The following is a 24,803-nucleotide window of genomic DNA, read 5'->3' on the forward strand; positions in this document are numbered from 1 at the left end:
GTATTATGTAGAGAATCTGGCGGGCCGAGTATCAGTCGACAAGCATGACTAACTTATGATTTGTTAGTTATAGTCGAAAGGCTAGCGCTGGAAAGTGAGTGAGTGGTCCGCACATGCACATAGGGTTCGTATCGCGAGCCGAGATGTGGAAGGATAAGTATAGGAGCATCTTGACCGATGAACGTGTGGTGATTGAAAGATGGAAGCAGCACTTTGAGAAACACTTCGATGCCGCTGCGAATACAGACAGTGAGTGTCGAGACAGCGCAAGAGACGACCCCGCTTTGAAGAACGTTAAGGACTCTATCTTTCAGCTCCAGAACAAGAAACAACTGGATGGTATTGAGGCTGATGGACCTGGAAAAGATAGTAAGAATCTGGGAAACATAACAGCTACCGGAGGGGTGGAAGCAAGGACTCGTGTGCCCCATTTGAAAAAGAAGGCCAAACATTTTAGTTTAAGAACTTCCGAGCGATAGCTATTCTAAATGCCGCCTGTAAAGTGACCATCTTCCGTTGTTTGGGCCTGAAAGGGAATGACTTCGTGGAAAAATATCAAGCGAGCTTCGTTGACGGCTGTTCGACAACGGACCAGATCATTGCTGTCCTTAAAATAATAACCTGAACATCATGCCCAACAGGAACCTAAAAGAATCTCGATGTTATCCTGGTAGTACGACTTATTGTCGGGTGCTCAAATTCGTCGAAGAAACAGCATGCTCTCGAAATAAATGGTTTTTGACTTGGTCATTAAGTGTCAATGACTAAGAATTTAGCATTCGGAAAAAAATGTAATGCGTTGATTTGATTTAATCAGATTAATCATTCGTGTCTTTAACGATTGTACAATAATTCCCCCATATCACATCAAAACCAGCTTCCCAGCTGTACTGAACAGCCGGTCGACTCATCACTGCTTCTTGTTCACATTTTACATCTCCCTCTCTTGTGCTGCATACTCTCTTGTGAGCATTATCTATACGCGCGAGTTTATCCTCTCCCTCTTGTTTAACTAATTGGATGCATTCGTTCCCCATCTTTCTCGCTCTCACACTCTTTAGTGCTTAAGCGCCGCTTTGCGTACACCTGACCTCTGCTGGGTGCGAGTGAGAACATGCACAAATAAACAAGTGCATCATCGTCACGCGGTAGCACGTACAAGTGCACCGCTCTTCGTGTTCTCTCTTCGTCGTGTTTCTCTCATTCGCAGTCGCGTGCAACCAGCCAATGAACGATTGATTAGCATGCGTCGCAAAGTGCTACTACGGCGAAAGAGAGAGATTCCTCTCTCGAATTTCCTTTGTTATTGTTCCCAAGCATTCTCAAACAGCCGGCAATTACTCTCGGTCAGCATATGCACCGTCGCCGGTCGGCACCAACGGGGTGGTGGCTCATCGTCTTCATTCATTCAGCTTTGGCCAGTCAGTCGGTGACTAAACGTGAACACGATGAGACGTATCTAACGGAGGAGCTCAAGTCGGATCTCTACAGTTCAGAAGGATTGTTGTTTACTGTTCTCAGTTCAGTAGTTGTGTGGAGCACGGTGAACAGTTGAACGGCTCAGAATAAAAAGGCGATAATACATTGAAAAAGGATTGAATCGTCGTCGGGTGACGGTGTTTCCGGAGAAAAGAAACTGAAACCAGAAGAGTGTTGGATTGCTCGCGTTCATTTTTCGGTGTTCGATTGCCGGGAAGAGCGGAAGAAGTCGTAAAAGTGCTGAGAACATCAAAACGGAAAAGGATTGATTCTTCCGGTTTGAGAAATAATTTATTAGTCAGCGATAAAAAATAGTGACGGAAAGCTTGAATTGACAGAGCGTGAATGAATAGATTGGGAGAAAAGTGGCTGATTCAGTGTTCGTAGAAATTAATATTTATGGAGAAAAATTGATGCTTGGGAAGCAGTAGTTGAGATAAGAGCAAACAAGGAAAAGAGTTGTTGAAACGAGTAACAAGTGTCAGTGGAGAAGTTTGCGAAGAAGAACGTTGAAAAACAAAATTGTTTGAAGTAGTAGGTGCGACCAAGTGCGATTCGCTGCGGATGAATGCCATGAATGCTATCGCCAAGATGTACCCAAAGCTGAGTGCCGTGGAGTTGTCAGCAATTTTAATGAAAGGTAAGGTTGGGCTTGACTATTAGATTAAGTGCGACTGACATGTGTGCGACCGGTGTGGGGCTTTCTTTGAAGTCGGCACGAGTATGTTACTCCACTGGTGACATTTTACCGCCTGGGTAATTGCATAATTGGAGCTGGTCTCGATCCTGTTCGGCGCCGCTGTCACGATGGTGCGCTCACTGGGGACTGTCGTCGTCGCGTGCAACATGACTAATAGCAAAGACGGGTCGTTGTCATTTGCAGCAGCCGCTGCGTTCTGAGCGTTCGAATGCAATGTCTGCGAGTCGTGTGCTTTGCCGCTAGCCAGGTTGAAGTCCGCGAGATTCGCCTCGCACATGCGGTTGAGTGAGCCATAATTATATCATTTACTCTTGGCGCCTTTGCATGGTTTTAATTGACCATAACTGCGCTTTTGTTGGAGAGATTACTGGCTCCCCGGTGACGAATAAATCACTTAATCGTATAGCTCATTCGGACAGGGGCTTGTCATTCCCAATCAGGTTTGCTGGATAGGTGCGATAGTAGCAGCTTTGGCAAACGGTGGAACTCATGTCTCGCCTGCGTTTCTTTCGCGCCGAGAACAGTACCCAAAATAGAATCCGACGGAAACGGTTCCGAGAAGTTTTAAAACTAATTAGCAAATCTCGTAAGGCGACGCCAAGCGCCAATGAGTGTTGACTTGACCGGCGGTCTTTCCCGCAGAGTGCCACTCGACTGCTGGAAATAATCAAAGCGTAATTAATTCCAACAGTCAACCTGACTGATCCGAGCCGAATCGTGTTTAGACAGATGTTCGGCCCTCGGTGGATGAGCTGTTTACTCATTAAATTAGATACTCCCTTTCAACGTTGCTTGGCCGCCCTGCACCTATCTTCTTGCGCCTGTCACGGGACCGACTGCCTGTTTACGATGCGCGAAGCCTTCATCGTTCGTGAATGGTGTTGCTTGATTCGTGTAGATTCCGATGTCATTAAATTTTTGACGAGCTAAAAATATGCCGGCACCGGATGCGTTTGGCTCTACTCCACAGTCTCGTGCACGTAGGCTCACACGCGCATGATATGCTGAGCTCCGGTATCGCATCGTACCGTCACGGCGTCCTATCTGCATTTCGGGGGGATGGTTCTTGGAAGATCTCCCGCCGTCACCGCTCGCCGTGGGTCGATCGAGTCGAACCTATTTTCCCAGAATGGTACGGTTTTGTGCGGCGCAAAGGCAGAATGACGGCGTCGTGTCGGATTCATGAAAGATGCTGTAATTATAGCTCCCCGGATTTTACGGGAATATAAAATGAAGCGTTTGTTTTCCTTCTCGGCCATTTCCGCGAGTCGCCAGTCAGCACATCCAAGTAGGAAGGAGTTGCAGGCGAACGAAACTGCCAGACGCGGACTGTGTGTGTGGGATTTGAGTTGTAAGAGCACGGAAAGGTGCTGCTTCACATTGTCTGACATGATTTGGTGCGAAATGCCGACGGCCCGGTGTCGATGTGGGCGAGGAATCGGACTTTTGTTTTTACGAGTTTAAGTATTTTTATTGGATACATGGAGAAATGAAAAATAATTGTGTAAAAGATTGAGGATTTTGAGAGGATTTTTTTCGCAATCCAATTGTTGTGGAAATGATAAGTTCGTTTCATAAATGTTCCGTCGTCGCGGGTGACAATGGGTCACTGTTTCAATCATTTAGAATGCTTGTAGAATAGATTGAATGTATCTGAGGGCAAAAAGGCTAAAATATAAGAAACCTTTTTGCTGTACGACCTCCAGACTGCCGGTGAGAGCGATGACCCATTCTAACCCCCCGGTTCCATTGTCACCCTCGACGGCGGTTTAAATAATAATCGTCTGCTAGTAGATTGACCAAGAATATTTATCGATATCGGTCAGAGAAGTCGAAAGACTCCAAACCGACACTAATTGAATTAAAGCTGTTGCATTTTACTATTTGAAAAAGAAGAATGTGGTACACATCATAACACAAAATCTGTGATGAGCTTTGAGATAGATGAGATACCAAATCAATCTGTACCATTTTAAATCGTTCCTATCTGTGTCAGCGCTGACGCCATTGAAATTAAGATGCCAGAGATGCGGAATGGATGCTTTTTTGAAGCCTCATTCTATTACCATCATATCGTCAACTTTGTCATATAAATGATAAAATCGATATAATTTTCGACGGAGGCAGCAACATCGACTGCCGCACAAATCGCACATTGGATTAACAAATAGTTTGACGTGCCTCAAGCAAAATTTCGTTTATGCCGTAAAATTAATAAACTTTAAGAAAAACACGCAACGGCCTACAATAAATATATTCTCACGAAGCTACATCTTTCAAATCGTAACACCAGAGTTGACGACAGTCATCCGCAGAACTAAATCAAACACGGCTGACCCCTCCTGACCAAGTGGTGGAAACAAATGCCTTTTCCACAGCAATCAGTCATTTGTACAGTGGTGGCACCATTTCAACTATTCCGACGCCATGTGGCCACCGAACGACCGCCCGACGGCGAAAAGTGTCGAAGGTGCACGAAAATATAGGAGCCAAATAAATCATATCTTCGAACCTCGAGCACCAGCAGCGACGGCAGCAGGGGCGATGCGATGACTGCCAACATAGTCCGTGTTATCTCGTGTGGGTGGGCGTCGATGTCGCCTCGCGAAGAATGGAATGTAGAGCGGAGAAGAATGACCGATGGAAGCAAAATAGATGATGACCGCACATTTTGCTCACCACCTTGCCCATTTGCGACGACCGTTTTTTATCGCTTGTTTACATTTCGCTAATCGTTGCGCCGTGATCCGCCAAGCAGCCTGCTACGATGTCAGTTGATTGGTGACGATTCGCCATCGGAGCGCGGCAGGAAATATTTGCCCCAATACGGCCACTCACTCGCTGCTTGGAGAATTTTAATTGTCGATTAGCATGGAGGAGCCGGCGTTTACTCATCCATCTGGTCGAATTTTATTGCAAGATGAGCGAAAAATATGTGTCATCCAAGTAGCCAACCACACGGGTGCGGGTCAGCAGAACGGCCAACTGCTTTTCATCGGCATCATGTGGCAACCGGATGACGAGCGTTGAGGCGTTACCGTCAATGGAGCGCTTTCGTCAGTGTCGCCATAAACAGGATTTTCCTTCTCTTTCGCCCTCCCCGCCGGTCGCGTCCATCTGCGGATGATTAATTTTCGTTCAATCGAGCTGCGCGTCAGGCTGGCGTCAACCGAATAAATCAAATATTTTTATCTTAATCTCTCCCGCGGTGCGGTCGTCTCAACTACTGCGGCTGCCGGTCGCCTAACACGCAATCCAAGTTCATCACGGTAGTTCTGGCAAGCTTCTCCTCGAGCGGTATGCTAATATGATTTGTCATCGTGATTGCGCCCCGTCCAGCGTTCCTTGTGTCACGTTCTGGTTCGTTGTGGTGGCGTGGGGCGGGAGAGTCGAAAATTTTTGTTTGTTAAAATAACAGCTTAAAATATTTAGCGGACGAGATTTATATCGGACCCCGAAGTCGTCACCGTCTGTGCATGTTATTCTCGCACCGGTCGCCAGAAGGTGTATAAGCGGGATCGCGTATGTGGGTGGAGAATATCATCGATTTGTGGCGCGCCACAGCGTAAGAGACCGTTTCCGAGAATGTCTCGAGTCTGAACATCTGCGCATCTGGTAGTGCTGCCGCGTCGCAATTCTTTGCCCTCGCACACCACTCTTGTCCGGTGGTCGGCAGTAGCGGCGCAGACATGCGGGTTCATGCATCAGCTCGAACTGTGGCGGATTGTTTTTATTTGCCCCTAGCGCTGCTAAGCCATGGTGACTGATTTGTTTTGATAGCTTCGTGCCAACTAAACGCAACAGCGGATGCGAAATAGTCCAATCCGTCGACCGGAATGGTACCTGAAGATTAATATTGTGCTTCCAGTTGAAAACCGAAGTGAGCTCTCGCGACGATTGAGTTTTTCCTTATTTCCTGATGTCGCAACTGCATCACGACTAGTGCGCATCTATGCCACCGCCGTGCGCCATGATGCGCACTAGTCGCGACGTAGTTGCGACAAAAGGAAACGGGAGAAAACTCGATTGTCGCGAGAGCTCACTTCGGTTTTCAACTGGAAGTACAATAATTCATCCAAAACCGCTGGTTGGATGTTGGCGGTGGTGAGCGTTCGAGTTCACCCCTGCGGCTGACATTTCATCCAATCCTCATGGATCGCAGCAACCCTGCTGCTCGGCAGCGTCTCGTCGTACCCCTCGTTACAAAGAGAGATACGTTACACAGGGCAACATGTGAATTTTATGTTCGGGTCGTGTCGCTCGTTTTCTCCTGGCTTTTTATAACGAAATAAAAGAAGACACAGGTGCGTTTTAGTGAGCGATTTATCTTTGCCATGACGCCGTCGTCCGATCCGTGGTGTTCCTTCAGTGTATCGTTGCTTTGTCGCTGCCAGATATTCAGGGGTTGATGGCGACAAGCGGGGTAGAAGAGAAAAAAAAACCATCCCAAAAGCAGCCCGGGTGTCAGTTTGTGTAAATAGATTATTGAAATTTAGAACAACGGTGCACTTGTGGATACAAAGTTTTTCGGTGCTTTTAGCTGGCACCACATGGGTAATTTGACTGTGCCTTGTTTTGAAAGTTTTTTGTGTCGCTTGTTTGACCACTTGAACATAACTTCAAATTGGTTTCTGCTACTATGATTTTAGCAGGACTGTTGTATAAACAATTCAAGATACGCAGTTAACGCAGAACGTGACAGGCACGAGATGAAACTTCTCATATTCATAGTAAAATCAAAACGATAAAATTATATCTTTTATCGGTAAATGATTTCACGTCGCACATGTGATTTGATTTCTGAAATATATTTGCATTAAGAAACAACAAACCCGTAGCAATCCCAACCAACGAAAGAACCCTAATCGGCAAAATCCCAGCCAAACCGGTTAAAGGTGGGACTTACTGGGCATTGGAATAATAATATCCAATTGTTTTCGCTGCGACGGCCGGCGCACCCTCGGCGAACCTCGAAAGTCCCCCCGCCCATGCTCGGTGGTTGGGGCCATGTGCGCGTACTGCACTCCGCAAAATATGAATACAATTAGCATAAATCAGATGTCAAGTTCGATATTATCGGATTGAACGACTGTCGCGTCCGCGTCGTCTCCGGAGACACGCGGGCCCGCGGTTCGGCTGACGAGACGGACGCCGAACGCAGGTGCGGGTATCACGCTTCCTGATCGATAACGCATGCGATAGCTAACCATTCTACCCGTGGCGTGCGGTTTGACACCGGTTACGTGACAGGTCACGTATGAAAGGGCTGAGCAATTATTGACGTGCATTGCATCATGTTAACTCGATAATCGCACGAGCTGAGGTGCGAATGGACGCGCTGTTAATGTATTCGCCCTCTTCGATTGGATTAGCGTATTAGCGATGCAAATTGCGCGCTTACGCGGATCAATTGTCAGCATGCCATTGGGCTGTCAAAATTCTCATTAGGAAGACGCGCGCTGCTGGCGCCACGAGCTGGAGGGCCCATCGTATTGTTTGTTGACTTCAAAGCGCCACACACGTATCGGAACGGTATTGGCGCGGTCCGACGAATGCCAAACCAACAGCATGAAATGCAAACAAACACATCACCGTAGTCTACCAAGACGACGACTCCGCTTCGCAAGATAGAAACGAACGGATCAAACGGAAAGGGAAATTTGAGGCAAGGAAAATAAATGCAATTTGTTTAGAATAGGGTTTACATTTGTGTATTTGCTCAATCCGTTTCCTGCAATGGCACGTAGCGACTCGTATGGACGTGGCCGGCGGGGTGCACAAGTCGACGCGGCGGCGAAACATGCCGAGAAAGTAAATCGAAGCAACCATCGCTTCCACATCTGGAATATTGGAAGGACGAAGCAACGAAGCAGAAGAGCACCCAACTTGGCATGCTGAATATATGCGGAATGGATTAATATAATATGTGTGTGGGTTTGGCGCCATCTGTCCGATTATATTCCATATATAACGATGGGAGGGTTCGCTCGACGCACATGCCGCTCGTTCCCCGTCGCAATCGTCGTCGTCGTCGTCGCCGCCGCCATATCGTCGACACATTACAAACGATTGGTTTTGCTGAGCTGCCGCCCTCCAGCCAGCAACCGTCATCGTGATGAAACCATCCTCCATCTGTTGGGATTCGGACAACGACGGCGACGACCAAGCCGAAGAATGTGCTGTGAAAAGGTTTATCTTGCATCTTTACCATCCTGCTTTAGCCAAACTCCAGGCTGGCTGGGCAAATAACCGAGGGTGATGAGTTGTTTATGCGTGCGTGCTGATTTCGGTCATATTTACGGGGAATTTGATTCTAATTGGTTGTATTTAGCTTCACGTCACAAGGATACTTAACATCTAATCGTTTGTATCATTTTAATGTTGGGACTAGTACAAGTTCCGTGAACGATGGTCTTGCTGTTGATCTTTCCATTTAAAGCCAATATTTTTTTTTAAATTCTTTATAATCACAATAAATAAAACTTCTACTGAGTCAAATTGGAGAACTGTGGAATACTGGCTTAATATGACAGAAAATTGAATCCAATCCTACATAGTCCTTTGTGGTCTGATCCAACATGCCTCCCTCCTCGCTGCCACATGCTTCCTCTAAGCCCAACTGTATCTGATTTCATCCCACACGTTGCCGACCGGCAAAACCCGTCCTGTCCGACCCGCGAGACTTGTTATTAATTTTCGATGGTCTCGAAAATCGAAAATGTGAGAAAAAGGACCAGTTCCGATAAAGAGAATATAAAAAGCAACCTCTCGCGTGAGTCACTTAACAACCTTCTTCGAGAGCGCTAAAGCAACAGCCGGTACGGACGGGACCTCTTATCAGAAAACAAAGGCACACCAGAAAGCCCTTTCTGAAACTTGTAACCGTCTGGTTCCACGAAATTTTCAATCTCGCTTTTTTTTCATTTCGGCTGAGCTTCATGCTGCGCCCCGCTTCTTCGTAGGAATATGATTCCGAATTCGCGCGGCATCACGCTCCCTGCACAAAAGGATGTCGCGACAAGATTGCAACAAGCGACCCGAGAGAAACCGTGCAAAAATTAACATAACCTTCCAGAAATAGCGTCTTGTCGTGTCCCTGCGGGGCGGATCCGTGTGAGACGTCGACCACAACGACTTACCAAGACCACGAAAAAAGGGCCAGACGCCAAAATTGGGAAAAATTTCCGCGACTGCAAAAGGAGACAGTCGTGGCTTCTTCAGCGCTTGCTGTTTCGGTGTTCCGCTTCGTCGCAATTGTGGATGGATGCATTTTTTTCCATCGTACAATTTAATTAGAGTACAATTTCTTAATTTGGCAATAAGTGGTGACCGTTTTCTCACATTGCGACGGGAACAGGTGACGTGGGTTTGCAATGGCCAAGTAGGCGGTGATTCTGGACTTTTCGTTTTTTAATCGGAATACTTTACGTTTGTTGTCAATAAATAGTAGGTTCGCTTTGCCTTCTTCCTGTTTTTGATGGATTGTTAACAGATCGTCCAAGTGAGGTTTTACAGCATAACTTTTATAACATATTTCATCAAGTACCTATGCTCAAGTAAGTTCGTGATTATTAGAGTAATCTATAACTATATCTTCTGTATATATAAAAATTAAAAAGTCTGTGTTCGTATCCACATAACTCGAAAACGGCTGGATGGATTTTCTTCATTTCTTCAGCAGATATGTTCGTTTTAGTTTCCGAAGGATTTATATGATATTTTATCATGCAAAAATCACAAGTAAGGTTGAGTAAATCGTGAAAAACTAAAATTAAGATCCGTATGGAAATTTTTGATTGGCAGCTCTTGCCTACTATGCAGGACCTAGGATAGGATGTGACAATTGAATTGCGACTGCCTTGTTGTTTCCTTAGTCGATTGCTTCGACGAGGTGGTGGCCAGTGCTTCCGAATATTTTTTTGGCAAAATCCGCCAAATTATATATGTAAAAAAATAATGTTTTCTAGTTCATTTCTTCCATTATTCGTAATAAAAAATGTTACGTACTATCAGAAACAATTTTAACATGGAATTAGATGAGTTTTACAGTGAACTGGGTAAAAAGTTGGTTAATAATGCTACTAATCCAGTGTTTTGAATAAGCATAACCCTTGAGAATCATGCATACATCATTTACAGTCTAACATAAATTCATTTCACCCAAAAAAAATCAAAAAACAAACTTTTGATTTCTGTCATAAATTTGAATTTAATTACCCAGCAACACGGCCAAACTAACAACAAACTGCCCTTTTGAAAATGTGATACCGCTGATCGAAGTAATCGATTGTCATTTTCACCCAATCAGCAACCGGTACGATTTTGACAGAAAATCGGTACGATTTTTAATGACTAATTGGCACATCCTATCCTAGTGCAGGACAACGTCTGCCGGATCAACTAGTTACTGATAAAGAAACTGTATCAAGTATCAAGGAAAAGAAGGAAGACTTCAAAAATACAACTACATATTTTATTCAAGAGTCGATAACGAAATGCAACAAATACATCTTTCTGTGTCATATTTTTGGCAAAATAAAATATGTAGTTGTATTTTTGAAGTCTTCCTTCTTTTCCTTGATACTTGATACAGTTTCTTTATCAGTAACTAGTTGATCCGGCCGACGTTGTCCTGCAAATAACGTTCGGCCAAATAACATCGAATACCTTGATTGGAATTTCTCCGAATCTTTGAAGGCGTAGCTTCAAAGTAGCATGGGAGAACTGTCGATTTCACAAAGCTTTGCTGGTCTTGAAAATCCATTCAGGCTAGTGTTAGCGCCTGTATCAAGCTCACATGTTATGGACATCCAAACGTTGGCGAATTTCAGATAGAGTTCCGCCAGGACACTACCTCCATGATTCGAGTTGTCGAAGGTCTTCCCTATTTCGTACTCCGCTTCCAATTCATCAAAAGATTCATCGCATCCTGAAGTTTCGCCTTTTGAGTCACTGCTATCGTCCTTCGTCTACCCAATTGTTTTCGTGACATACCACCGGACTGGTAATTTAGCCAAAAAAGCCATTTGGTAGATATGGTTGTTTGACAGAAAGGGCCGTCTGGTCGAAAATGTCATTTGACCGAACGGGTCGTACGGCCGAAAATGTCATTGGCTGAACATATGGCCAAAAATGTCGACCCATTCAGTCAAATGGCTCTTTATGCCAAATGGCGCATTCTGCCAAACGACTTGTTCGGCTTATGGATCGGTTCGGTTGAATGACAATTTCAGCCAAAAAGCCTTTTCTGTCAAACGACTATTCCAGTTAAAGACCAAATGACCTGTTGTCTGTTTCGGCCAAATGACATTTTCGGTCAGATGGTTTTTGGCCCAGTGATTTGTTCGGCTGAATGACATATTCGGCCAAACAATTATTAGGTCCGCGACGATAGGCATAAATACGTTAAGCGATACACGGCCGAACTGATAGTTTTGCCGAAAAAAAAGTCGTTACACCTACAAAATCATTTGAATGCCATTTGGTCGAACAGGTCGTTTGACCAAAAAGTCATTGGGCTGACAATGCCGTTTGACTGAACGGGTCATAAGGCCGAAAATGTCATTTTCTGAACGACCAAAAATGTAGAACGGTTCAACCAAATGGTATTTTCGGTCAAACGCCTTTTCCGTCAAGCAAGTATTTCGCCTAAAGGTATTTTCGGCTGAACGATATTTTCATCCACGGTTGGACGGATCTCGATTCAGCAGGTGTTGATTTTGTACATTATTTTATCATGTCTTTCGTTGTTTTTATTGTATAAAGTGTATCACCTTCAACAAAAGACGAACTTGTGCACCTGAATCAATAACGAAATTTTTTATTTGTATTCGTTAGGTATTTTTAAAGACTTTTCCAAATACTGAAGAGCTTAGATGTACGGTTTTCGATGGTCCACATGATTTTGACAGATGGATTGGCTTGAAGATTTCTGATTAGTTGTTTATTATGCTTAGCGCAACCTCCAGATAATACGCATGGTTGGCTATCTCGATTAAAAAGCATATCAAAATTGAACACAATTTTACAACATTAATTACAACATATTTTTATAAAATTTTCCATTTGGTACTAAAATGTTGTAAAACGATATCGACCGCAGGATTGAAGCTGAACTACTCGGAGAGAGCATTAAAATTACATTTTGGGTTGTGTTGACGATAGATATGAGCTCTTGCAGAGTGCACACCCAAATGATTCTATGAACTATCTGGCATAGCACCACCCGGATTACATTCTATGTAGCTTCTGCAAAAGAATCAAGTGTGAATAACTAATTGATCTTCATAGCTTATTCGTTCCCATGGATCTGTTACGAAACTGGCGACCAGAAGAAGAGTAATTGTGTGCCGAGCTGAGCAGCGGCTTCTGTTTGCCAACTCACCCGTTTGTCGTTTCGTCGTTGTCGCTGACATTCCTAGCTTGTAATCAACCGTTTACGGCCTCACATGCCGTCAATCATCCACCCACTTCGCTGCTTCCGAGAACGAGACGATGTGAAAACCATCTGGTAAACGCTAATAAAAAGCCACTACTAATGAGCACCGACAGCCTCACAGCAGCAGCAGCAGCCGTCAGCGGTCGTAGCGCAAGCAGAAGCAGGCACGAACGGATCGGTTTTCACTGGGAATTCAGCCAGACCAGAGCCGCTGCTGCATGTAACGAGGGAGTGCACAGCTGGTTGTGATAGCGAAAAGAAATCCCGAGCGCCGCTTGCTAATCCCCGACAACTGGCACCCACCCCGAGCGTTGCGGCGACGACGGCGATGTAAACACAGTCACCCCGTGCGACGAGGGGTGATTAACTAGCACTTGTCAGCGTGCGTGGCGTGGGATGCACCTCCCGGTCGAATCACACTCACACACGTCACATCAGACAGTGCTGGTGTGTCGTTCAATTACGCCCTCTTTAGTCACGGTCATGAGCTACGAGATATGCGAAAGGCTGGGGCCGCTTCTTGATGTTCTACAAGACGAATCGAGAAATCGAAACAATGCAGCGCTGCGAGGGGAAGACACTGGTCTCAGTCGAAACATGCGGTGATTATTATCTCGATGGCATGCATAAATGTGGGTTCTTTTGCAAAACGAGTCCGGGATGCAGGGATATGAGCTGTGTGAAATACGATCCTTTGGGCGACAACACTATCCTCTCATCAGATTATTTATGCCTGTTCAAATGAACCCTAAATGCAAACCCAGGCGTCATCGAGTAAATAATAACAATGGAAATATTTGGCGCAGAAGAAAGTTAGCATTTTGCAATTGAAGACACAACGAAAACCCATACTGCGATGTTGAGGGTTCGGGACACCATCATTCACCTTTTCCTACTCGTTTTGTATAACTATTAACTCTGTTTGAAATGCGTATTTTTCTGAGTGTGCGTCAGAATCCGGCGAGACATTTTTAGCACAATCTGGCGCCGTCATTTAGCGCAATATAAAACAATAACAGCAGACACACCGCATGCGAAACAGACGGAGAGGAGAGTAGAAAGATGCCGTGCCAGCAATAAAGCAGAAGCTGTGAACCCTCTTGGAAGTAAGGATCTCTGGTTTGCCGGCAGAGTGCACAGGCGAGGCAAAAATTTAAATAATATACCGATGTTTATGAGCCACACCAAAGTCCCACCGCCCTGTCCCCGAAGTTCACGACAGAGCTAATTGAATACGAAAGGTCAACGACGTTGCGAGGAGTTTTCGCCGGTGCAACACCGGCATCGGAGAGTCACATGATGCCAATTGATACGTCAATCAATCCAACCCTGGCCACAGAATGCAGCTTCACAGTTCTGATCCTGGGCATACTCGCTTGTAACAATTAACATTTACAAGTTAATTTATTGCGCGAACGGTAGTGGAACAGATTACAGCTATGACAACTGCACCATCGGCAAGCTGTTATACATGTGCAGTTGCACATGTAAACTACCGACAGAATGCAGAGGAAATTGTGTCACTCTCTTCGCGTCTATTTATAGATCGGTTCTTCGCCGTAGTGACATCAGTAAGCGCGCCGCGTTCGATTTCCAGCTGGTAACCTTAGCCAACCGCAGCCAAAACCGCACGAGTTCATCCACACCGCCATTCGTCGTCTTCGCTGGCGCTGAGTAGGTGGCACTGCTCCAGTCATCAAATTTCATCCGGCTGCATTCCTCGCGGACGTAAAACCCCAGACGCCACACAGAATGGAAAGAAAAACAACACAGCAAAGCAAAACAATCCACCGCCAACGAGAACAGATTCCAATTTGCATGAATTAACTTTCACGCTGCGGCGCATTGCGATCAACAATCAAAACAACTTCCAAAAAATGGCCAAACCTGGCCGACCGCAAACGTTCTCTGTCTCTGCTTCTGCCTCTCTTGCGTCGCACCGCTTCGTAAAATACCGGCACAGCTTGCTTGGATGATTCTCCGCCTGAGATTTCAAGCACACTGTAAACAAATACAAAATTAACTTATGACAGTCACGCACCCCTGCTCTTTTGGGTGTGAAGATGAAAGGAAACAAAATCTAGCCCCACTAATTACCGGGAAATTCTTCTACCTACAGATGGTTTCCTTACGCCCCAATATTCTACCCTCTGAAAGCAAGTGCGATGGCGTAAATATGTAAATAATATTAAATCGTAATTTCCGGCTTGCCGATCTGGCAGAAGTGTTCTTCCACAGAAATACCCATACCGACGACGGACACTCGTTAAACTCGTAAATTATGCCCTGTCTTGCCTTCTTCTTTCTCACCGCACCGCCGTGCCGCTCAATCGAACACGGGTAGTTACACACAGCTACTAAAATGAGCAGGGGTGCACTCCGCTCCTGCCGCCTTGTTCCCTAGCATTGTGGCACGGTACGCAATTACGACTTTTCTCCCCTTTGGTTTTTATACTCTCTTGGGAGGGAAATATTCACATCTGGCATCACCTGCCAGCCGGTTTTTCTCTCTTCTCTACTTTGTAGCTTTTTTATGGGGCCCCATGTGGAAGTGGCCGACTTTTTGTACGACCTTGTAACAAAAAAATCTAACGTAGTTTTTTATTCTCCTTCTTTCCAGGTGCTGCAATGTCCGCTGCCGCCTCAATGGAGCGCGATTCCGGTTTCAATTCGGGCAGTTCCGAGCATGAAGACGACCTCAAAAGTCTGGACCAGAGCTCCAGGGATGGACTCATAACGCCGGAGAACAGTTCTGAGGATTCGGTTGAGGTCAAATTGCCCCAAACCGTAATCAAGAACAAACGAAAAAGTACGGAACCTCTGCGGGTGGTTTCGGATGCTGAACTTCTTGGACCCATTAAAAAACGAATCCGTTATGAAGGGCAGATCAAAGAAGAGAAGGATGCCCTACTCGATCACCATCTAAACGGAAACCCATTCAGACCATGGGCTCCAAGCGTGGAAGAGTTTCCTGGTGCGCATCCACCACCAGCCCATTTCTCCAATCCGGCCGATCTGCTGGTCAGACACCCCGGAGTCACCACCTTCCACCGTGCCATCAGTCTCAAACCTCTGGCCCATCTCCAGCAGCAATCACCAGCTCTCCTCTATCCGTCGTCTTCCACTTCCACTTCCACCTCCACCCCCTGCCAACAGCAACCCCTCGCATTGATCTCCAAAAAACCCCAATCCTTCAAAGTCCCACCAATCACCGTGCAGGACAGCATCCGGCAATCTTCGTCGGATCGACCCGTGTTCCTACCACCGCACCCCGTCAACGATGCACCCCGCTCCTCCACATCCAAACCGACGCAACCTCGCAACTACAAAAACATGACCCGCGAGCGACGGATCGAAGCGAACGCTCGCGAGCGAACCCGAGTGCACACGATCTCGGCGGCCTACGAGAAGCTCCGCGATGCCGTACCATCGTTCGCCAAGGCGCAAAAACTCTCCAAACTGTCCATCCTGCGGATTGCGTGCGACTACATCCTCACCCTGAGCCGGATGGCCGACGAGGATTACAGCGCGGACGGATCGGAACCGTCGATCGAAGATTGCGTCGCGATGGTGTCGAAAACCATCCAAACCGAAGGAAAGATCAAGAAGAAGAAGGACGAATGAATCGGTCGCGCAAGGTTGTGTCTGTGGCAGTGCGGGCAACGAGTCAATCAATAATGGAAAGTGGTGCTGTGCACACACGTTAATTGAAACGCTTAGCAATCGGTAGGGAAGTGGAGGAACTGTCAAATGGAATTTGAGTAACTTCCGGCCATTTTTTTATTATTTGCTTTATCGATTAGAGTGACTGAAGTTAGTTGTGGTGAATCAGCTCTGGAGCTGCAGTAGCTAGGCCACTAAGTTAGGGAATACGAATGGAACTTCACTATTTATTTCGCCAATATTGGATCCACGGATCTGGGTAACACATTTGAAACGTTTCTAGTTTTTAAGGGAGTCGATGCAAAACAGTACAAATAGGGTGCAGCAAAGCGGGAAACTTGCAGGTCTGATCTGTTGCCATAAGATAAAACTGAAATCTGAGACAATAATAAAATCGCCAAATATTTGATAAAGAAAACTAACAAACAGTTGTGATCAGAAGAAATTCACAAACTTAAACAACAAAACAATAGCCGGTGCCATAAGAAGAATATCATTAAATGAACCGCATTTTCGTTCGCCAAAGCAGAACCGCTTCTGCCGTAGTTAGGATGTGAACCATAAAACACACTGATTACCGAGTCAATCGATTTGCATGTTTTTGTTTCAAACCGAGCCACTTAGTCACGCGAGAGGAAATAGTTTGGGCCGCTCTTCACTAACGCTAGTATCTCATTATTCAAGTTGTAAGTCTTTATTAGTCAACTTTAAGGTATATTTATAAGCAAATCAAATTTGTGATTGTTTTGTAAACAATTTTTAAATGTCCTACAAATTTTGAAAATTCGAAAGCATTTGAATGGAAACAAGGATGAATAAAACGAAAATATTTTCGAGTCAATTTTAAACGAAAGTGTATTGTACAGGCATAAAATATCACACGCCTTCCCGGGTGAATATCACCACATAGACAAACGGACGTAACAACTTGGACATTTACTTGAAAAATCAGTCGCTCAGTCAATCTACCGCCATCTCGCGTGCGAGTTGCATGAAATATGTCAATTTTGAAACCTGCAGATAAACGATGTTCGCGCCTTAAATGTGAACTCGCAATCATTTGAATTTAAAGAATTCGTTGAATTCGATGAGAATTTATTCAGTATCACGTCTGGTTGATTATGATCACTGTACACCCGATTCTATTTTTACACGGATTTTTGCAAAGTTGCCTTATTTTGCATGATTCGTCGAGAAATCATAAAACTTTTTTTAGACGGAATTTCAAATTTCGAACTGATTTTTTTTTGCACGGAACGCATCCCCCGTGTAAAAAAAAAGAATCGGGTGTATAGGGCACTGTGAATGAATCATTCTTTGTTTGCATTATTCGGCTTAGGCTCAACTGACTGTACATGTCAAAGGTTGCTCTCTAAACTACATCTATAGTACGCCGCCTAAGTTATTAAGTAAGAAAGGAGGGAAATTTTGCTATGGTGCTGTACTAAGGACCATAACTACGTCTGCATCTCCACAACAACAACGGGAAGGAAGTTATTTGAATAGGGTAAACAGAAGTTTAGCCTTGCGAACAAAGGTGTAAGAATACCAAATCGCAGATGGCGAGTTCGATTCTCGGTCCAGCCTAGGATGTCTTCAGGTGGGAAATATTCTCGGCTCCCTGGGCATAGTGTATCCCTTGTACTTGCCACACAAGATACATACTAATGCAGTGGCGGGAATAGAAAAGCGTTCAATAAATAACTGTGGATATACTTGATAAGTTGAAGTGCAGGTCAAGTTCCAATTGGAATGTAGAGCTGTTAAAGAAATAGAAGAAGAAGAAATAGAGATATATTTTGGGAATGGGAATGGGAATTTATTTCTTGAAACTAGCTTTGGTTTGAACTCATCACCTCCTGCTCATAAGGCAGAGGCAGTAGTCACCAGAACATCGAGCTCGTCGCGACTATTATTGAAATCTCAGATAACAAGTGATTGCGAGTTGATAAGCGTACCCACACTAGATGCGCGCCTGTAAAAAATCGTCGTCCGATGCGTTTGTCGTAATTTATATCAGCAGCTGCGACATTGTCGGCATAAAACTAAAAGAAATTTTGGGCAGCAGAGGAGACGGTGTGAATCAGCAAGGTGATTTTTTTTCTTGCGTGCATTCTTCTCGAAATTATTCTGGGTTTCAACCTTTTTTTCATTTTTCAATGGAAATTTTTCTTAACTTCTATGAAATCTGATTTTTCATGGAAATCTATCAAATTTAAATGAAAAATAAGAATCTCAACGGAAATTTTTTTCCAAATTTCTACGGGTTCGTACACCAATTACTAAATATTTCAAATTTCCAATGAATATTTCCTACGGGAATTTCTTTAGATTTTCCGAGGAAAAATATTTCGAACATCGATAAGATTTTTTTTTCAATTTTTACAAGGTATTGTTAGGAGTTTTTTTTTTAATTTTCGCGGAAAATTGTTTAGAATTTCCACGAGAAAATATTGTGAATCTCATTATCAATATTGTGAATATCAATTCGATTTTTTGGGAAGTTTCGAATTCACGACTCGAAGTCGCTCAAATATGTGATTTCCACCAACGGGATGATGATTTCTACCAACGACGTCACTATTGCGCCCGTTATCATCACCGGAACTCAATCCCAAAACCCTTCGAACGTCCTCGTTGGAATGAAAAGCTGTCCGTGGTTGGGGTTCGGGACCAACCAATCCAGTAAATGGACCTAAACTAAAAAAACGACCGAAACGTGAAAAACCCTTCTCCCTTCACCTCGGCAGGCTTCTTTCATTAGATAATCGGTTGCACCACTTTGTAGCTACAGTGTGATAATTTATTGTATCATCGTGTTAGGCTCAAGGATATATGAATGCAAAAATGTGGGCTTCGTGGCGGTGCGGTTAGCGACGTCAGCCATCCAGACGCATGTGCCGTGGAGTGTGGGCTCGATTCCCGCCTTGGTAAGGAGAAAATTTTTGCAAAGCAGAAAATTCTCCAGTGGTCCACTGGGTGTTGTGCAAATGTTCTGTCGTTGTATAATGCTACATGTTAAGTGGTCAATCTGTGCGACCTCTGGTCGAAGACGGTAATTCTGTCTATTCTGTCTTTTTAAATGGTTACTTAGCTTAGAAATCTAAGCTGCGAGGCGGCATTGTTCCAGTTGGGGATGTAATGTCATTAAGGAGAAGAAGAAGGCCTACACTAAAACAATTCCTTTATCTAGCTTGTTTTTCTGTGCGAGGAATTCATTGTGCGTTGCGGTTAGAGGTAAGTGCAGGTCGTCCGTCTACCGACGCATAAGCGAGACGAGGGGTAGGACTGACCAAGAGTGGCCTCGCTAGCGGTTTAACTAGGTCTAGGGGCCAAATTGACCAAGCATGCATTTACTCACGTTTTATACTCTTCGCATAGGGCGTAAACGCTTAACTGTTGGGTGTCACCACGTGTTCGACACCTCATCCATAAGTTCTGCATACTCCGGAAAACTTCTACGGCTGCGGCTCATCGATTATCTGATGGTTGACGTCGTCCTTCGTCGTTGTCCAATTAATCTTTTCCAAGATTTTTGTCGCACATTGACGAGTTTGTTTGAAGGACTCGCGGCCAGTGATGGCAAATGTCAAAAAATTACATGGCATTGTTTTTACTAATTTCCTATTCACTTTTTTCAAAAGTTATTTACAGTTCGGATTTTTCGATTAACATGTAGAGCTTGAAGGGTCCTAGAGCTTTGTCGAAAAGATCATTGTTCTAAATACAAAGTGTGAGCCATGTGAGCGAAATTAAAAAAATGTCACGGAATGTCATGAAATTAATGTCATTTGACACTAGTTCAGCTCTCACGCCGTCAATATCATATTACCTGTTAGCAGGGATTGCAGAAATCGCTCTCAAAAGATAACGAACAACGATAAAAGAGAGGCAAAAATCTTCTCGAGCCATGACAAGCCATGAAATCAAAATGATCGCACTTGTATACAAGTTGGAAAAAACTGATTCGGATAGGCGGCCCCCACCGAGGGAGTTTGATAAAACGCTTTGTTCTCGCTTATTTTATGTTGGGGACCATATTTTTTCGCAAAGCTGTGTAAAACAAGTTGAAATGCATCATCAGAACCGGTGCCCCCGCAATTGGGGCTTTTTAAAGAAATTTATCATGGGTTGTAGCCCCCCGAATCAGTTCATTATCGTAACAGCTACCGTCTCTCACTGTATGCTACCTATCGAAACTGTATACAGACATGATAAGTGAAAGATTTCATCATTCTCCTTTGGATTCAAGCCCTGCCTGTTAGAAAAAGTTTTCGGGTCCCTTAAGGGCTACGTTTTTATATGGGAAACATAATTGTAAATGACTTGTGAAAAAAGTTATTAGCAAATTTAGTCCCATGACATCGACATCACGGCATTACAGTTACAAGTAGGCACATTGCACTGCCCACGCGCATGATATTTTTTACAAGTCGTCTGACCAGCCGAAATTCAGCGGACAGCAGCACATTTCAACGTGCTTTTTGCTTGGGGGTTCATAAAACCAGCTCTGTTGCGTATTTGAGTACCTGAATGCCGAATGATTTCAGTTCTATACCACGATGTTTCCAGCAACAAGCTCCTCAATGTCGTGATGCGTGGCCTCGACGACGTGGATGAGAAGTAGCTCTAAAGTCTGGAGCCTTCCAGCATTTTCAAAATCCGTTGGCATGACACATCTCGGACCCACCGTGATTAGCTGTATCTGATGTACCTGTTCCATATTAAATTGCACCGCAAAAAAAAAACGGTTTAGAAAATTATCCATTGGGAATTTTATTTAAAAAAATTGACTTGGAGTAGTTTAGAGTGTATTACAGTCGACTCTCTACATTTCTATGTTCTATATCTCGATATTTCTCTCTATGTCGATGGCTGCCTCAGACCTTTCAATCTACATACATTTGGGCATTCTACATCTCGAAAACCTCCCTATCTCGATGTGTTCTGATCATATTTTGTTCAGGATTCACTCTCCCTATGTCTATATGTTCAAATTTTTAGGCTACTAGACAATCTGTGGACAATAACAAACACATCAACAACAGGAAACGACAATTGTTTTGTTGTCGTTTTTTATAGCAACGAGCATTTTTTGGATCTAGTACCCATTTTATTTGCCTTCCATTCCTCGATCTCTCCCTATCTCGATGGTCCCTTCAATATCGAGATGTGGAGAGGCGACTGTATTTACAAAGTATTTTTATCACTGTTAGAGTGAAATCAGTAGTGATTCAGTTTCATTCTAAATTTTCAACCAATATTCTAGTTTGAATCTGGAACAAAATAGAACAAACTCTCTGGTTTCCCCAGCAGTGTTCCATTCATGTTTTTCAAATTTTCAATTAAATGAAATCATTATGTTGCTGCCAAGAAAGGCGCCGTAATTGCAAAGTGGATTGATCCGTAGATAAAATGACGCATTCATACACCAGAACAATTGAAAAATATTTGAATCTCGTGATTCAATCGTGGTTCAAATCTGCAGAAAATAGAACGGAGCGTTATACCAGTTTTATTTTTTTGACATTTGACTGGTATAAAAAATGAATCAAGAACGACTGATGGGAAAATGAATGTTTCAGATTCATATTCAAGTTGACATCCCCGAACGATTTGAATCACTGCTGATTTTACTCTTATTTTTTCGAAATTTGAAAAAATGGCGTCACCCGAAAAGCATCGTTGCAAATCAATTTTGCGCTAGCACCTAGAAATACCTCATCTCTCTCATCGGAACATCGGAGGACAACTCGAAATTTTTTTTTTTTTTATTTGCTAATTATCTAATACATGCATTCATCTCTTAGACTAGGTGTTCCGTGTTTTCTTAACACTATCATCCTTATTTGCTATGTTACATTTTTAGATATTATTAATACATTTCAATTGCCTCTGGCAGTTAGAATGTTTCCTCTGGTTGAATTGAACCATGTAGGAATTACAATGTTTTCTACTTAAACTAAACTTAACCTAATTTATACTAAGGGTACAAGGAGCTAATCGTTGCAACAGAAGATTGCAACGATTTTTGTCTAAAATTGGAAATTATTTTGTTGGACATTTGTTGCAATGTCTCAATATTAGAAATTCTATGAAGTTCATTGGTACTGTACCACGGAGGCAACTTCAGAATCATTTTCAGAATTTTATTTTGAATCCTCTGAAGTGCCTTCTTTCTGGTATTGCAGCAACTAGTCCATATTGGCACAGCATACAACATGGCAGGTCTAAATAGTAGTTTGTGCAACTAGTTGCAAAAAGATGATTTTTTCAGCATGAGTTGTACGTTTATCCAACGAGGCTTGCCGAGTTGGATAAATACTACGAGTGCTGAAAAAATTGAGTTTTGCAATGAGTTGCACATGCTATTTTTTGCAATGACGAAAAATGGGCTTTAATATGATAAATCTGTACCAAAATTGTATAGTTTTGTTTAATCCTCATGGTCATTCTTACCAATAAATCATGTTGCTGCAGAGAGCAATCAGATTTCATGTTATCGTGCCACATTGCATAGTTCGACAAGCCAAGAAGCAAAGTTGAACTTGCTTTTGCAAAATTTTGATGTCATGTTCATCAAACTATTTAATTTATTACGAGGCGCCGAGAATACACTATTTGAGCACTTACCCAAAGCAATTCAGCAAAATGTTGTCATGTAATTACTGTTCTGATGTTGGTTTTTCATTATAGCACCCAAATGAGTGCTATAATGAACATTATGCAACCCATTTGAGTTGCATAATGGTCATTAAAGCATCCATTTTGTTGGTATGGAAAAGTAGGCCGTTTTATCACTCAAAGACGAACTGTAAACCAGGTATTATGATCAGGAATTGCAAAAAATTTGTTTGTAAATCAAAAGTTTGTTAAGACAAAGTTTTGATTTTCTGTTTATAAGTGGATATAGACACTTAATATATTTGTTACATTTGGCTTGAAGGCCTTCAATGTGATTTTTAAAAGTTAATTTTTGATCTAGCAGAAGTCCTAAATATTTAGCTTCGCTAGACCAATTAATTGGAACCCCATTCATAGTGACAATATGTCTGCTAGAAGGTTTCAAATAAGAAGCTCTCGGCTTATGTGGGAAAATTATAAGCTGAGTTTTGGAAGCATTCGGGGAAATTTTCCATTTTTGCAAGTAAGTGGAGAAAATATCCAAACTTTTTTGCAATCTACTACAAATGACACGAAGGCTACGCCCTTTGGCTGAGAGACCTGTGTCATCTGCGAACAAAGATTTTTGACACCCTGGTGGTAAATCAGGTAAGTCAGAAGTAAAAATGTTATACAATATGGGCCCAGTATGCTGCCTTGGGGGACACCAGCCCTTACAGGTAATCTATCAGATTTAGTATTCTGATAGTTTACCTGCAGTGAGCGATCTGATAAATAATTTTGGATCAGTTTAATGATGTACAGAGGAAAATTAAAATTTATCAATTTTACAATCAAACCTTCATGCCAAACACTGTCAAATGCTTTCTCTATATCAAGAAGAGCAACTCCAGTCGAATATCCTTCAGATTTGTTGAGCCGAATTAAGTTCGTAACTCTTAATAACTGATGAGTGGTTGAATGCCCATGGCGAAAACCAAATTGCTCATCAGCAAAAATAGAATTGTCATTAATATGAACCATCATTCTATTTAAAGTAATCTTTTCAAACAGTTTGCTTATTGAAGAAAGCAAACTGATTGGGCGATAACTAGAAGCCTCAGCTGGATTTTTGTCCGGCTTCAAAATTGGAACAACTTTGGCGTTTTTCCATTTATCTGGGAAGTATGCCAATTGAAAACATTTGTTAAATAAATTAACCAAAAAGGATAAAGAGCTCTCAGGAAGTTGAAAGAAGATTGTAGTCATCACCTTCATCACCTGGGGCTTTCATATTTTTGAATTTTCTAGTAATAGATCTCACTTCATCCAAATTAGTTCCCAACGAAGGGTCAAAAACATTATCTTGATTGAGAATGTTTTCGAAGCTTCGTGTAACCTGATCCTCAATTGGACTAGTGAGACCTAGACTAAAATTATGGGCACTCTCGAACTGCTGAGCAAGTTTTTGAGCCTTTTCGCCATTTGTTAATAAAATTTTATTTCCCTCTTTAAGCGCTGGAATTGGCATTTGAGGTTTTTAAAAATGTGCGTTAATTTCAAAAGGGTTTCGAACTGGGATCCAACTTCGAGACATTATTCTCAAAGTTGGTATTTCTCAGAATAGCGAAACGTTTTTTAATTTCATTTTGCAAATCTCGCCAAATAACTTTCAACGCGGGATCGCGAGTTCTTTGGTATTGCCTTCGCCTCACATTTTTAAGACGGATCAGTAGCTGAAGATCGTCGTCAATAATAATGGAGTTGAATTTAATTTCACATTTAGGAATTGCAATGCCTCTGGCTTCGACAATTAAATTTGTCAAAGATACGAGCGCATTGTCAATATCACTTTTGGTATCCAAAGGAATATTAACATCAAAATTCCTATCGATATATGTTTTGAGAGAATCCCAATCA

General features: G+C 43.2%; 1 protein-coding gene across 1 annotated transcript; it reads left to right on the forward strand.

Moving 5' to 3' along the window:
* Nucleotides 1-1,415: 1,415 nt before the first annotated feature.
* Nucleotides 1,416-17,133, forward strand: LOC134212012 (uncharacterized). Its single transcript, XM_062689488.1, has 2 exons — nt 1,416-2,119; nt 15,238-17,133. The coding sequence occupies exons 1-2, from the start codon at nt 2,044-2,046 to the stop codon at nt 16,239-16,241; spliced, it is 1,080 nt and encodes a 359-aa protein (XP_062545472.1). The 5' UTR covers nt 1,416-2,043; the 3' UTR covers nt 16,242-17,133.
* Nucleotides 17,134-24,803: the final 7,670 nt, after the last annotated feature.

The sequence above is a fragment of the Armigeres subalbatus genome, chromosome 2, assembly GCF_024139115.2.
Source record: "Armigeres subalbatus isolate Guangzhou_Male chromosome 2, GZ_Asu_2, whole genome shotgun sequence".
NCBI classification, from domain to species: domain Eukaryota; kingdom Metazoa; phylum Arthropoda; class Insecta; order Diptera; family Culicidae; genus Armigeres; species Armigeres subalbatus.

Coding starts and splice junctions, on each gene's coding strand:
- LOC134212012 (XM_062689488.1), top strand. CDS start 2,044: ATGAATGCCATGAATGCTATCGCCAAGATGTACCCAAAGCTGAGTGCC. Junction 2,120..15,237: donor GTCAGCAATTTTAATGAAAG/GTAAGGTTGGGC, acceptor CCTTCTTTCCAG/GTGCTGCAATGTCCGCTGCC.